This window comes from Theropithecus gelada, chromosome 5, assembly GCF_003255815.1.
Source record: "Theropithecus gelada isolate Dixy chromosome 5, Tgel_1.0, whole genome shotgun sequence".
NCBI lineage: Eukaryota > Metazoa > Chordata > Mammalia > Primates > Cercopithecidae > Theropithecus > Theropithecus gelada.
The window spans coordinates 142,165,589-142,181,915 of NC_037672.1; the positions used below are offsets into that span (position 1 = coordinate 142,165,589).

Genomic DNA, 16,327 nt, shown 5'->3' on the forward strand with positions numbered 1-16,327 from the left:
CACCTCCCCGGTTCAAGCCTGAGATTCTCCTATCTCAGCCTCCCGAGTAGCTGGGATCACAGGTGCGTGCCACCACACTCGGCTACATTTATTTTGTTTTGTTTTGTTTGTATTTTTAGTAGAGACAGTGTTTCACCGTGTTGGCCCACCTGGTCTCGAACTCCTGACCTCAAGTGATCCACCTGCCTCGGCCTCCCAAAGTGTTGAGATTACAAGCGTGAGCCACCACACCCAGATTTTAAAATTTTGTCTTTAATTAAACAGAAAATAAAGTTTATCAGTAAAAACAAAGTAAGTCCAAAGAGGTCTACAATAAAATCCATCTCCTTAACCTCTCAGACCTCCATATCTCCTACCTAAAAGAAAGAAAACCTTTTCTTCTTTGTCCCTCTAAATTCTTTTCTAAACTGATTTTCAAAATTGTTCAAAAAGTAGGAGCACAATATGTTAAGGCTCTAAACAAAAGAGGCAACATGCCCTGGTTCTGAAGGCAGGGCTATGGTCCCACATACCCCAGGCTTCCAGGTATGGCTTTTCCACTTGCCAGCAACATGACCATGGGCAAGTTATTTTTCTCTCCTTTCAAGTTTCCTCATAATGCAAAATGGAGCTAATAATAGTACCTACGTCACAGAACTCATGGAGATGGAATGAGGGTGCACAGGATACACGTAAGAGGATACACATAACTTGCACACAGCAACCACTCTACAAGTGAGAGCAACTATTATTACAATTATTATCTTACCATTTTTCCTATATTAAAAACGTGCAACTGTGATTTTTATCCCTAAAAATAGATCCATTAACTGTTCTCTTGCAATTAATATTATGCAACTGTAAATCCTTGATAAAAGAGGAAAAAAGCCTAAGTTTTCTTCCTATTGTTATATTGCCCACACTGAATTGTGTACCTGCCAAGTACAACATACAGGACAATGCTTTAAGCAAACTCCCACTTTTAGTAGTAAACCAAAGTCCTCAAGCTGGTATTTCATTCTTCATCAATGACAAGACATTTTTCCTTCAAAAGTTTCACAATAAAAAAATTTTCTGAACTTAGTCCTAATCAAAAGTTTAAACTACATCTTACACACTCGAGTAAACAAAAGTCACCTTAGAGTCATCTCAGTTTCTTAAAATTTTATCCAAATTATCCAATGACCATGTTATCCATATAAAATGGTCAAGTAGTACAGATGGAAATAAAATACTTTAAAAAGGAAAAAAAAAAAAGCATGTGCTTTACCATTTACTTTATCAAAAGCACCTACTTTACCAAAAGCAATTTCAACCTCAAAGGAAATATGCTTGACTTAAAATAACATGACTTTAGTGATACAGCATAAGCCATCTTCTCTTCTCTGTTGAGAAGGGTGAGGAGAGAGACCTTTAAACCCTAGATTTAATCTCGTTTGTTCTCTTTCAAGTTTTCCCAATCAATGTAGTAAAAGCTTCCACAATTCCCTTCCACAATTAGAGCAGATTTATGACAATCCCATAAGGCAGTACCTGAATGAATCATGTTCTCTTTTTCCTCACCTTTAAATACCCCAGAACGAGAACTATTAAAGGTTCTTAAGATAAAATCCTGGCTAATCAGATGACTTCACAAAAGCCAATTTATCATAAAGTAAATGTTTCCTCTGTAAGTCAAAAATAAATGTTTGCCAATGGCTGTTTTAAAGTAGTTTTTTAAAAGGCAACACTTTTTGATGGAAGTAATTTCTGATAAGAATTAACTTCCACATAACATTTTTTGTGTATGTGGTTTTGTTTTTGTTTTTGAAATAGCAATATTTTTCCATAAACAAGGAACAAAAAACAAGAAGAGACTTTGTAAATTATCTTACCTAGGGTTTCTTCTGCCTAAGTATTACTGACACTTTGGACTAGGTATTCTTTGTTAGAGGGAGATGAGGGAGGCTGTTCTGTGCACTGTAGACTATTTGGCCACAGCTTTGGCCTCTACCCACTAGATGTCAGTAGCACCCTCCCAGTTTTGACAGTAAAAAATTTCTCGACACTGCTGAATGTTCAGTGGGGGTAGGGGGGGCAGGGGAGGAAGTGAGGGGGTTAACTACTAGATTAAGAAACACTGATTTTAATCCAACTTTCTCCTTTTAACCATCAGCTACTCAAACCCAGGGCAGCTGCATATTCAAATTAATTGGCAAAAACTTCTCTGTGGTTCACTTTCCTTCCTCAGTCCAACAGTAAACATTATGTATGTATCAACATCATCCAAGATGATTTTCATAAATAAAACTAAATGACCTATAGTCAATATTGAATCAATTTCAGTCAATTTTAACAAAAAAACCTCAATATCTGATATGTTATTATCATTACTTCTTTGAACCAAGTTAATACCAAAGGCTGAATTGTTTTTAAAGATCATGTGATGGAATGCCACAGTTTCAGATACATACAATTTTAACAATGTATTCAAATGAGTCAAAAAGCTAAATACTTCTAAACTACTAAAATGTATATACATAATAAATATATTCTGAAATCCCAAATTAACAACATACTCACACCTCAGTTGTTTTCTCGGTTCATATTACAAAAAGCAAGGTTTCAAGTAAAATCTCTTATTTTACATAAGTCACTTACTTGACATTTGTCTCCAACTTCATATTGTAAGCCAGCAGCAATGGAATAATCACGTTTTTGCTGAGCTGTTAAAAAAAAAGGTCAGTATAATATAAAGTTGACTTATTTTCAAGTGCTACAAAGCAAATTTATGGAAAATGCAGATTTTTAACTCACCTTGTTTAGACTTCAGCCAAATTTCATATTCCACATTTCTATAGACTGCAGGATTGAGTGACTTAAGAACTTTTCTAGACAAAGGCAGGCTAGTAGAGTTCCCATTGTTCTTCAGCTGCTAAACAAAGTCAAGAAGTCCAATCAACACATGAGTGCTTTTAAAATTTTTGTTTGAGATATATGTAAAACTAAAGTCAAATGAAGAAAAGAAACTTCAAAAAACTAGGAAGCCACCAAATCAATTTCTTAGATGATCCTGACTTGACTGAAATGTACCAGAAAAAAGAAAAAAAATTAAGATTTTAATGTATATGCTTTCTTATATTAAAGAGCTAGTTTTAAAACCACTTTAAAAAAAAATACCTCATTGTCTGACAAAGGTTTAAATCCATTCACATCAGCAGCAGCAGCAGTTTTACTCCTACAAAGAAAGATAACCATAATTAGGGGCAGAAAAAAGGTATTTGCATGTAATTACCTTCTAACTTCATCTAAAAGTCTTCAAAGTCAGAACTATGCTCCAAAAAGTCAGAGCTATATTCCAGTGAGCTCATACAAGTTTTGGTATAAATATATCTATATATAAAAGAGTATATGTATGTAAATGTATATATATAAGATAGAAGTCAAAGACAACAGTAATTCTAACTGGCTCAGTAATCAGTAAGAGAACAGAAATAAACTGTGAAATTTGGGTGGGTAGAATAATTGAATTTACTCACGTGTATATTGAAAGCAAGTTTTTACATTGTTCTGTAAATTCAATATACCAGTTTCTTTCTTTCAATATACCCGTTTTTTTTTAAAAAAAAAAAAATCGATTTACAACAAAAGTATCTACAGGCAGATTCGACAACCCTTTTATTAAAAACACTCTCCATCAGCCGGGCGCGGTGGCTCACGCCTGCAATCCCAACACTTTGGGAGGCAGATGCGGGCAGATCACCTGAGTTGGAGAGTTCAAGACCAACCTGACCAACATGGAGAAACCCTGTCTCTACTAAAAATACAAAATTAGCTGGGCATGGTGGCGCATGCCTATAATCCTAGCTACTCGGGAGACTGAGGCAGGAGAATCGCTTGAACCTGGGGGGCGGAGGTTGCAGTGAGCCGAGTTCACATCACTGCACTCCAGCCTGGGCAACAAGAGCGAAACTCCATCTCAAAAAAAAAAAAAAATTCTACATCAAATAATGTTCAGCACAATGAAAGCACCATCATCAGCCCTTTAAATTCACTGTCGCATACATACCTACACATTCATATACTCAATAACTAACTTGAGTGTCTACTATGTGCCATGCACTGTACACTGCTGGCCCTTGAACAACACAGGTTTGAACTGTGCAGGTCCACTTACACACAGCTTTTTTTCCAACCAAAAGCAGATCGAAAATACAGTATTCTTGGGATGTGACACCCAAGTACACAGAGGGCCAGCTTTTCATATAAACAGATTCACAGGGCCCGTAGCAGGACTTGAATATGTGCAGACTGTGGTATACTCAAGAATCCCGAATCCCCTGGTATACACCAAGGGATGACTGTATTATTAGGTGCTGGGGTCTAGCATTTAAGAGAATAAAAACTCTGCCTACATGAAATGTACAATCTGGTGACAACAGATAAAAACTAGTAAGTAATGAGTATGTTACATGCTGATAACTGCTATAAGGAAAAAAAAAAATAAGTAGGCAAAAATGAGTGTTGAGATGTAGGCTGATACAGTTTAGCTTTGTGCCCCCACCCAAAATCTCATCCTGAATTGTAATACTCCCCACGTATCAAGGGCAAGACCAGGTGGAGATAACTGAATCATGTGGGTGGTTTCCCCTACGCTGCTCTCATGATCGTGAGTTCTCACAAGATCTGATGGTTTTATAAAAAAGAGGCCACAGTGCCTCAGGCCTGTAATCCCAGCACTTTCGGAGGCCGAGGCGGTCAGATCACCTGAGTTTGGGAGTTCGAGACCAGCCTGACCAACACAGAGGAAACCCCATTTCTACTAAAAATACAAAATTAGCCGGGTTGGTGGCGCATGCCTGTAATCCCAGCTACTCAGGAGGCTGAGGCAGGAGAATCGCTTGAACCCAGGAGGTGGAGGTTGCAGTCAGCCAAGATCACACTATTGCACTCCAGCCTGGGCAACCAGAGCAAAATTCCATCTCAAAAAAAAAAAAAAAAAAAAAATTTTAATAATGCAATGTAAAGGTAATCCACATTCAAAGAACAAGAGTGCGGTATAAAAAGAAAAACTGAACACAATAGTGAACACATCTTATACACCTACTCTACCATGTCTGGTAAACTTCTCCAGCTTACTAGCCCCTACGCTATACTTCACCTGCCAACTGCCATACAAGACCCAGTTGTTTCTAATACCATTACCACCAGCAGCAACCAAAGGGCACGTGTTGGATGTGCTAGAAGTCCCCCAACCCCAATCACAGGTAACAAGTTGTAACAAGCTAGTCATTCTCTCTTCCAATGTCCCCCATGGTCAATGACATGGTGCTCAGACAGAACCATAGAGCAAAATTTCTATCTATGTAAAGTCAGTCCATTCTAGAATTAAATTTACAATGGCAGACACTGATTCAAGTTAGAAAGAAATGGTGGACAAATTTTCAATCAGGATCAGAAAATTTTAATTCAATAAATACTTGGAATTACAAATCAAGAGATATACATATATTTTAAGTTATTTTTATAATAAAGAATTAGACAGCCTAAGGCTTAAGTTCCATTTATATCTCTAGTGTCACAGAGTGTAACATACCAAGTACAATCCTTTCATACTCTCATACAACAATATATACTTTTAGTTTCAATAAGAATATAATAGGGTTGGTTCTTATAAAAGAGTAAACATCCTAATATAAGATCCTAATATAAACATCCAAACAGTCCCATAATAGAAATTAGGTAAAAATAGTGGCAGGGATAAAGAAACTTCAGCAGACTGCTATACTTTATGAATACCATTAACACCTCAATATATCTTATGCAAAGACATTTACTGAAATGTAAAGACATTTACTTAAATGTTTCCTTGTATGGCACTAGAAAAATATTTTAGGATTTCATTCTTACTTGCAACTGTCATCCTCTGAATCTGATATTTCACTGTTGTCTTCATCAGCTACTTCCAACGTGTCTAGTCCCATCACAATTTTACTAACATCAGTTTTAAATACCTTCTCATACAGCAATTCATAAAGGAGAGCTGCAATTAATGACAGACAGATTTTCCAACATTAACTACAGGCAGTTTTTTAAAAACAGGACCAGACCGTAACATTGTAACTTTCCATTGCTCAGGCTTTTAAAATCCTGACTAGATACCTGCTAAACCTTATGGTCAATAACATAATTTAATCAGAAAGTTACCTAGGGTACAACTAAAATTTCTGTTAAGTGCAGTTAAGTAGTTTAAAATAATCGCAAAAAACAGTGCCATTTTAAAAACTAACACCATCCATCACAAAAAGGTACAACTGTGAAACAAGTAGGACAATAGGAAAAGCCAAAACACACATACTAAGCAATTATTACTACTACATTCCACACACTGTGCACCTCTATATATCCTTACGTTTAATCCCAGCACAGTGAAGCATTATTCTGATTGTACAGATAAGGAAACTGAGACTTAACGATGTCATACAACATGCCCAATCTTAAGTGACTTGGATGAAAAATATTAAGAAGCATTAAGATTGCTAAAAAGAGGAATATAGTATAGTACATACTAGCTGACAACTCAGAAGCCTTGGATGCTAGTCTAAGCTTTCCCACTAATTGTACCCTTAGACAAGCACTTCTCAGGTTTCCATAGAAAAAGAGGATGTTTGACTACATAACCTAGCTCCAGATTTTAATTTTACATAAGCAACTAAAAAAAAAAGCTGTTACAAAATATATTCTCAGCAGCCACTGAAAGAAAGAAGCATATTTAGACAACTTCATTGCTTTAAATAAAGTAAAATTTTAAAACTCCAGTCTCAAATATAGGGAAATATATTTTAACAAAAATTCAAAAATACATGGATTTTAGGACTCTCATTTGGTTTTATTACGATGAGCTTTAAGAAAACAAATGTACTAAGAATTCACCAACAATGGGGCCAGGTGTGGAGGCTCACACCTGTAATCCCAACACTTTGGGAGGCCAAGGCGGGCAGATCACTGGAGGTCAGGAGTTCGAGACCAGCCTGGCCAACACGGTGAAACCCTGTCTCTACTAAAAATACACAAATTAGCCAGGTGTCGTGGTGCACAACTGTAATTCCAGCTACTCAAGAGGCTGAGGCAGGAGAATCGCTTGAACCCAGAAGCCAATGGTTGCAGTGAACTGAGATTATGCCACTACACTCCAGTCTGGGTGACAGAGCGAGACCCTGTCTTAAAAAAACAGCAAAAGGCCGGGTGTGGTAGGGCTCACGCCTGTAATCCCAGCACTTTGGGAGGCTAAGGCGGGCGGATCAGTTGAGGTCAGGAGTTCAAAACCAGCCTGGTCAAGATGGTGAAACCCCATCTCTACTAAAAATACAAAAATTAGCCAGATGTGGTGGCGTGCACCTGTAATCCAAGCTACTCGGGAGGCTGAGGCAGGAGAACAGCTTAAACCCAGGAGGCGGAAGTTGCAGTGAGCAGAGACTGCGCCACTGCACTAGGCAACAGAGCAAGACTCCATCTCAAAAAAAAAAAAATAGCAACAACAACTAAAAAAACACTGAGTGTCCACCTCTAAATGAGTTCCCACAGAGCCTTCCTCTTATAGACCATCTTTCTTCCAGATTCTAGTAACAGGAGTTACAGCCCTCATATCACCCAAACCACAGGCACTTAGAAGCACAGGAAAGACAAGCTCTAGGAGCTATCTTTCCCAGAGCTGTTTAATGTCCAGATTGTGACTAGCTAGGAGAGAGAAAAGACACAGTCCAGGGTACAGAGGCTACACTTTCATATCTTACAATGGATTAATTTTTTTAAATAGTGTATTGCACATACCTTTACTGGTTACCACTAGCTTAAGAGCAGAGGAAAAAGCTGTCACAAGCCCAGTACCACTGCTTTGTATGACTGATCTGTGCTTTGCCAGTACAGATGATATAAAATAAACTGATAGGAAGGGTCACTGCTCTTCTATAGCAGGAATTCTCAAAGAGAAGAAGGACAAGGGGAATTCATATGCCCAAGAAACATTTGGCAAGATCTGGAGATATTATTAGTTGTCACAAAGGGAGAGAGAGTGTGTTACTGCCATCCACTAGGTAAAAGCCAAGAATGCTACTTAACATCCTGAAGTTCACAAGACAGCCCTACAACAGAGGATTATCGGGCCCAAAATATCAATAGTGCCAAGGTTCAAAATGCTGCCCTGGAGCCAAATACAATCAAATGTTTGATTTGCTCAGTCATTTGGATTTTCAAGCTATACACTAACAGTTTTTAAAATGTATATAAATCTTTATTACTGAAATTATTGCAGGAAAAAAAGTCGGTATTTATAAGTCAAACTCTAGCCACAAGCTCCCTTTCCTCCAATTTCTCTCTGTTTTGTTTTGTTTGAGTTTGAAACAAGGTCTCACTCTGTTGCCCAAGCTGGAGTGTAGTGGCACAATCATAGCTCACTGCAGCCTTGACTTCCTGAGCTCAAGTGATCCTCCCACCTCAGCCTCCCAAGTAGTTGGGAAAACAGGCATGTGCCACCATGCCCAGCTACCTTTCCTCCTATTGCAACACGTTTTTATTACAATATTAATACTCTTGGTAATTTAAGGTTCTAAGACATAACTTTCATATCACAATAGAATTATTTGTTCTGATTTGTTTATATTAAGACTTTATAAGTTTAGGAATATAATTTCCCATATAAACACAAGGTGATACTTACACTGACACATAGCAGAGCTTTCTTTATAGTTTATGGGATACACAATATCATAATGATTTCCATTTGAAAAACACAGTAATACCTGAAAGGGAAAAATAAAAGAAATATTTCAGCCCCTCATATATATGACATTTACATAGCAATGTACGTCTCCAATGCCTCTGAATTACTAGATCATTTCCAAACAGATAGTGAGTATTTTAGGAGTAACCTAAAGCTTCAATATTGTCAAGCTACAGTACATCCATATGTTGAAATGTTATATAAGCATTAAATCAAAAAACTCAAAATGATTTCTGGAAATGTTTACAGGATCACAAAAAACTAAAAATAATATATGAAAACATGCTTTCAACTACTTAAAGAAGAAAATTAAGATACTGTAAGAAAATATTTGAAAACCTTATTAATGCTAACCTCTAACAAGCAAAATTTTCTAACAAGTAAAATCAAAGATAAATTTCTTTGTATAAGTGATTTTCTAAATCATCAGATATACAAAGAAAAATGTGCATTGATTTTGTTTAGAATATAACAATGTATTTCAAAATTTGTTTTGAAAAAGCCAGATCCCTTAAAATGTCCCAGAAACCCCAAAACCCTTCTAACAGTAGTATTTTACTCAATTCCCCTCTAACTTACCACCACTAGAATGGTGGAACACAAGTCACTTCAATTTGGCCTTCATGACTCCAAAATAGCTACTTAAGACAAAAATTCTCTTATAATAAGTCAGTTGATCTTTCTTTCTAGGCTTCACAAAATTTTTCAGTTGCTTCTGCTTTATGACAGATAATGCAACGACACCCTTGTGAGTAAAATTTACAATAGGGAAATATATATGATTACTAAAGTATTCCTGGATACTTTAATGGCAGAACCTATTTTCACAAGTTATTTTAGTACTTAATGTTTACATTGACAAAAAACTAATAACACTCTAATTCATCATATATATTAATGTCTCATATTTCTTTTCAGTGTTTCTACTGAAATGTTATAAAATTAAATACAGTAATTTGTGGGAGCAAAAAAATACAAAATAACATGACTAAGTGACAATAGGAACTTTTAAGAAATCAGAATACCATAACCTTAATATGGAAATATTTCAAAAAATCATTTAAAATTATAGCTTATGAGGTCATGGTAGCAACTAAGTGGGTTTTACTTAAATACTTTATAACACTTTGAAAAATTCTTACCTTTTCAGGAAAATTATTTTCAGTTACTTGTGAAGGAGAAACATTTGGTTCCCGATAAATTATAAAATCTTTCCTGAAAACAACAATTAGAAATTATTTATAATGGACTATACTTGATTAATTTGAATTTAATCATTCATTCATTCATTCATCAAGGGCCTAATATGTGCCAGGCACTGTCCCAACCACTGGAGATACAAAAGACAATAATGAGATAACTAAGTTGTAAAATATCTATGCAAAAGTAACTTTTTTAACATGTAAAATTTCGAATATAATTTGTATATATTTTAAATTTCAGATATAATTCTTAAGGGAGACTTCAAAAATCAAAGAAATTTTGAAGACAAAATTTCAACTACATTCTGAAAAGAAAAAACAAAGTATTTACCTGCTCCTCTACTGGATAAAAGTAGCAAAATTGAATACAGGTTGAGCAACCCAAATCTAAAAAGCGAAAATCCCAAATGTTCCAAAACCTAAAACTTTTTGAGCACCAACATGATACTCAAAGGAAATGCTCACTGGAGCATTCTGGATTTCAGATTTTCAAATTAGGGATGCTCAACTGGGTAAGTGTAATGTAAGTATTCCAAAACAAAACAAAAAAAAAATCGAAATCCAAAAACTTCTGGACTCGACCAATTCAGATAAGGAATACTCAATTTGTAACATGGTATTTTAGTACAGCTCTAGTGGCCATTCAATGCCACTGACCCTGAGAAAGGAGAAAATCATTTCTCTATAAGGTTGATAAGTGATATTTTACAGAACATAGGAAAAATTTCTGTACCCTTTTCCAAAGTATTTTGAGATTTAAAATTTCTAAACACTGACATATCTAAATGTCAAAATCTAATTGATGTGATTAAAAAAAAACTTAGAAAAGATGCTTCATAACCTAAGTATAAAACAGCTTTGCTATTTTAACATTTTTAATATAATGGAATATAATTTCCCACTGGTTACATTTTCTTTTACTTATGTTATTAGTGTTTACCTGTACATAAGAGAAAGGGCACTTATTTCCACTTGTCCTACCCATTCCTGTATTGAAGAAAAAAAGGTGGCATGTAAGTGTCTCACACTTTTTAGATTACACTTTATACTTCTATACACACCTTTATACAGCATATGTAATGAGTTCTTAAAGCTCATTAGTAGTAGTAGTATTGTGAATATTATAAAAACGTTTATATAAAGCAGATGACAATATATGGTAAAATGCAGTCCAAGTCTCTCACATACACACACACAAAAAAACTTACTAACAGGGTGAAATGACAGTTCCTATTGGTGTGGCAAGACCACAGCATAGCATCTGTAAGTTGAGAACTTTTTTTTTTTTTGAGACGGAGTTTCACTCGTTGCCCATGCTGGAATGCAGTGGCGTGATCTCAACTCATCACGACCTCCACCTCCAGGGTTCAAGTGATTCTCCTGCCTCAGCCTCCAAAGTAGCTGGGATTACAGGCACGTGCCACCACACCTGGTTCATTTTGTATTTTTAGTAGAGATGGGGTTTCTCCATGTTGGTCAGGCTGGTCTCGACTCCCGACCTCAGGTGATCCGCCGACCTCTGCCTCCCAAAGTGCTGGAATTACAGGCATGAGCCACCACACCTGGCTCAAGTTGATAACTTACTGAAGGCAAGAGTTATCCTCCAGCCTAGCCCCCAGGAGAGAGCCTGGCACATGGTATAAGCTTGGGAAATGAAATACTAAATAGAGGCGGCCAGGTGCAGCGACTCACACCTGTGATCTCAGCACTATGAGAGGCCAAGGAGGGAGGATCACTTGAGGTCGGGAGTTCAAGACCAGGCTGACCGGAGATCGAGACCATCCTGGCTAATAACACGGTGAAACCCCGTCTCTACTAAAAAAATACAAAAAACTAGCTGGGCGAGGTGGCGGCGCCTGTAGTCCCAGCTACTCAGGAGGCTGAGGCAGAAGAATGGCGTGAACCCGGGAGGCGGAGCTTGCAGTGAGCTGAGATCCGGCCACTGCACTCCAGTCTGGGCAACAGAGCGAGACTTCGTCTCAAAAAAAAAAAAAAAAAAAAAAAAAGACCAGCCTGACCAACATGGAGAAATCTCATCTCTACTAAAAATACAAAATTAGCCAGGTGTAGTGGCCCATGCCTATAGTCCCAGCTACTCAAGAGGCTGAGGCAGGAGAATCACTTGAACCCAGGAAGCGGAGGTTGCAGTGAGCCAAGATTGCACCATTGCACTCCAGCCTAGGCAACAAGAGCAAAACTCCATCTCAAAAAATAAAAAAAGAAATATTGAATAGAAGCAGAAAATCGGGAAGTATAAAAAAGGGCAGAAGGTCTCTTATCTTCAGGGTAAATGAAGGTACAAAAGACAGCAGTGTGTTAGCAATCGTTTTGAAAACAAGGGAAATTCTACACTCCTTAGAAAAGTCCCTTAAAGCCTTTCCGAAAGACAAATGGCCAGTATATTTCAAAATTTTAAATGTCCCATATACCCTTTGACCCAGCAGTTCAACTTCTATAAATCTATCATAAAGAAATATTTCATGTCTACAAAAGTGTATGTAAAATAATGATGTCACTGGGAGTTATTTGTAACAGTGTTTAAAAAAAAAAAAAAGAAACAGGAAAAAAAAAGTCCCTAAGATTCCTACAGAATAGTAAAATAATTCATGTTTCAGGCAGGGCACGGCGGCTCATGCCTGTAATCTCAACACTTTGGGAGGCCGAAGCAGGCGGATCACGATGTCAGGAGTTCAAGACCAGCCTGACCAACATGGTGAAACCCCGTCTCTACTAAAAATACAAAAAATTAGCCGGGCTTGGTGGCACGTGCCTGTAATCCCAGCTACTCGGGGGCTGAGGGAGGAGAACCACTTGAACCTGGGAGGCAGGGGCTGCAGTGAGCCGAGATTGCGCCTCTGCACTCCAGCCTGGGCAACAAGAGCGAAACTATGTCTCAAAAAAAATAAAAATAAATAATTCGCCGGGCGCGGTGGCTCACGCCTGTAATCCCAGCACTTTGGGAGGCCGAGGCGGGCGGATCACAAGGTCAGGAGATCGAGACCACAGTGAAACCCCGTCTCTACTAAAAATACAAAAAATTAGCCGGGCGCGGTGGCGGGCGCCTGTAGTCCCAGCTACTCAGGAGGCTGAGGCAGGAGAATGGCGTGAACCCAGGAGGCAGAGCTTGCAGTGAGCCGAGATCGCGCCACTGCACTCCAGCCTGGGCGACAGCACGAGACTCCGTCTCAAAATAAATAAATAAATAAATAAATAATTCATGTTTCATCCACACTATAGAATATCATGTATTCATTGAAAAGAATGAGGTATAACCACATGAAATGACCTAGAAAAATCACTCAAGATTAAATTTTAAAAGTAAATCATGGTAAAATAATCCTATTTGTAAAAAACAAACAAAAAGACACATATATTGGTACATGTGCACGCATAGAAAGCGGATGGGGAGGATACATCCTAAACCGACAATAGAGACAGGGAAGTTAACATGAGGAAAAATGAAGAATTTTCATTTTTCATGTATATAGATTTCATTCTATATACATCTATATTTTAAAACTTTTATCATAACAATATTTTCCTAGTAGAAGTCAGTAAAGACTTAATACATTAAGTCACCAAAAACAATGAGCTTTGGTAAATGAATGTTGCCACTTAATCCTTGGAAGAAAAGAAAAACTCAAATAAGGAAAATATTTTAAATAATGTTTTGATCTTAGACCAGCACAATCTTTTCCCCCAGAGACTTTTCAATAGTTCTTAAAAGTTAGCTCTGATTTTCAAAATGGAATAGGTGCCATATATTAAAATAGATCTCTTAAAATAGGCCTCAGCCTAACAATCATGGCTTCTCACAAACTGCTAGAAGTGATACCCTTTGGTGTAGAGGAAACCGTTCACTGCTATGAGTCTGTTTAGATCAAACACCCAAGCTATGTTTCTAATTTTTATACAAGAAGCATTACATCACTTAAAAACATGAAAAATTCTTCCAGGCACAGTGGCTCATGCCTGTAATCCCAGCACTTTGGGAAGCCGAGGAGGGTGGATTACCTGAGGACAGGAGTTCAGGACCACCCTGGCCAACATGGTGAAACCCCATCTCTATTAAAAAAAAAAATTAGCCGGGTGTGGTGGCAGATGCCTGTAATCCCAGCTACTCAGGAGGCTGAGACAGGAGAACTGCTTGAACCCAGGAGGCGGAGGTTGCAGTGAGCCAAGATCATACCACTGCACTCCAGCCTGGGTGTTAAGAGCGAAACTCCATCTCTAAAAAAAATAAAAATAAAAAATGAAAAATTCTATCAGTCTCAACAAAATGCTACATGAGAATAATGTACTTTTTAGTAAGTAATCTTCAGAATAAGTTATTTTGTAGTCTGGTTAGGTAAACAATGGATATCCTCAAATCTTCCCCAAGCAGTGTATTATTTAAAAAAAAAAAAAAAAATTCGATACTCTACTACCACTGTCTTCCACCTTAAAACTATAATTTTGCTTAATCAGCATTTTTGATGTGTGACATACATCTTTCTTGTAAAAAGATTTCCTTCAAAATATGCTTTAACTAATTAAACATACTATATCAAAATTACATAACTTATATGTTCTTAAATAGTCATCAGTATTAAGCTCTTGCTCCTCAAAAGACATTGTTAAGTAAATGAAAAGCCAAGCTTGTAATCCCAACTATTCAGGAGGCTGAGGCAGGGGACTTGCTTGAACTCGGGGAGGCAGAGGTTTCGGTGAGCTGAGATCATGCCACTTCACCCCAGCTTGGGCAACAGAGCAAAACTCTGCCTCAAAAAAAAAATAAATAAAATAAATAAAAAATTAAAATAAAAAAAAAGAAAAAGAAAATGGAAAGCCAAAATACAAACTAGAAGAATCTATTTGTAAAATATACATCCAATACAGGACTTATATCCAGTTTAAAGAACTAGTAAAATTCAGTAAGAACAGCAGCAATTAAAACGGGGCAAAAACCTATGAACAGACATTTCACCAACAAAATTAGATGGATGACAAGCACATGAAAAGATGCTCAACATCATTAGAGAAATTCAAAATCACAAGGAGTGCTGGCAAATATGTGGAGAAACTGAAATTCTCATAATATTGCTGAAGAGAAAGCAAAATGGTACAGTCACTTCAAAAAGTTTGGCAGTTTCTCTTAAAAATATATTTACCAGATGACCCAGCAATTTTGCTCTAAGGTATTAATCCAAGAAAAAAGAAAACACATGTCTACACAAAGATTTATAAGCAATTGTTCACAGCAGCTTCAATTTTTCTTTTTTGAGACAGAGTCTTGTTCTGTCACGTAGGCTGGAGTATAGTGGCGCGATCTCGGCTCACTGCAAGCTCCGCCTCCTGGGTTCATGCCATTCTCCTGCCTCAGCCTCCTGAGTAGCTGGGACCACAGGCGTCTGCCACCACGCCCGGCTAATTTTGTGTGTGTGTGTGTGTTTTTAGTAGGCGGGGTTTCACCGTGTTAGCCAGGATGGTCTCCATCTTCTGACCTCGTAATCCACCCACCTCGGCCTCCCAAAGTGCTGGGATTACAGGCGTAAGCCACCGCGTCTGGCCTAGCAGCTTCAATTTTAACAACCCAAAACTGTAAAGAACTTAAATATCAATCAACTGGTAAATGTATGCATAGCTTGTGACAGATACATACACAGACTATTATTCCTCAATGAAAAGGAACTACTGCTAAATGCATGAATGAATTTCAGTGTTTCCAACAGGCTAGGTTAAAGAAGCCAAATACATAAGACTACAAACTCTATCATTCCATTTATATGCATCTAGAAATGGCAAAACTTAGAAAGCAAATCAGTGCTTGCCAGGACCCAGGGGATAGGGGGAAGGGAATTAACTGCAAAAAGGCAAAAGGAAGCTTTTTGGAGTGATGGAAATGTCCTTTATGATGTTTGTGGTGGTGGTTACATAAGTGTATACATTTGTCAAATCTCATCAAATCGTACATTTAAAAGTGATGAATTTCATTGTATGTCAATTTGACCTCAAAGTGGACAAAAACATATTCTCGCACAAGTCTGAGGTACCTTTCAAAATGCTCCACTGTTCCTTATTATTTTAAGAGGATAAAGATGCTTTCTCTGAGAACTGGATGAAGCAACTGAGTTTATCCATCAACCATTTGCCAAATGGTTTCTGTTTTCATTTTATACAGCCATGTATCAGGAAAGCAAAAAAATTTATTTATTATTATTTTTTTTTTTTTTTTTTTTTTTTGAGACGGAGTCTCGCTCTGTCGCCCAGGCTGGAGTGCAGTGGCCGGATCTCAGCTCACTGCAAGCTCCGCCTCCCAGGTTCCCGCCATTCTCCTGCCTCAGCCTCCCGAGTAGCTGGGACTACAGGCGCCGCCACCTCGCCCAGCTAGTTTTTTGTATTTTTTTAG

At 37.5% G+C, this 16,327-nt stretch overlaps 1 protein-coding gene across 4 annotated transcripts in view; it reads right to left on the minus strand.

Moving 5' to 3' along the window:
- OTUD4 (OTU deubiquitinase 4) overlaps positions 1-16,327 on the minus strand; it is a 48,455-nt gene that overhangs the window by 19,760 nt on the left and 12,368 nt on the right. For 2 of the 4 annotated variants that reach the window (XM_025384714.1, XM_025384716.1), the window contains exons 4-10: positions 10,880-10,926; positions 9,880-9,952; positions 8,675-8,756; positions 5,869-6,001; positions 3,139-3,196; positions 2,776-2,893; positions 2,620-2,684 (exon numbers count right to left, since the gene is read on the minus strand). In XM_025384714.1, the coding sequence (XP_025240499.1) occupies positions 2,620-2,684; positions 2,776-2,893; positions 3,139-3,196; positions 5,869-6,001; positions 8,675-8,756; positions 9,880-9,952; positions 10,880-10,926 (576 nt within the window). Of the gene's footprint in view, positions 1-2,619; positions 2,685-2,775; positions 2,894-3,138; positions 3,197-5,675; positions 6,002-8,674; positions 8,757-9,879; positions 9,953-10,879; positions 10,927-16,327 lie in introns of those variants that run through there. The other 2 variants (XM_025384715.1, XM_025384717.1) reach the window with 2 other exon arrangements.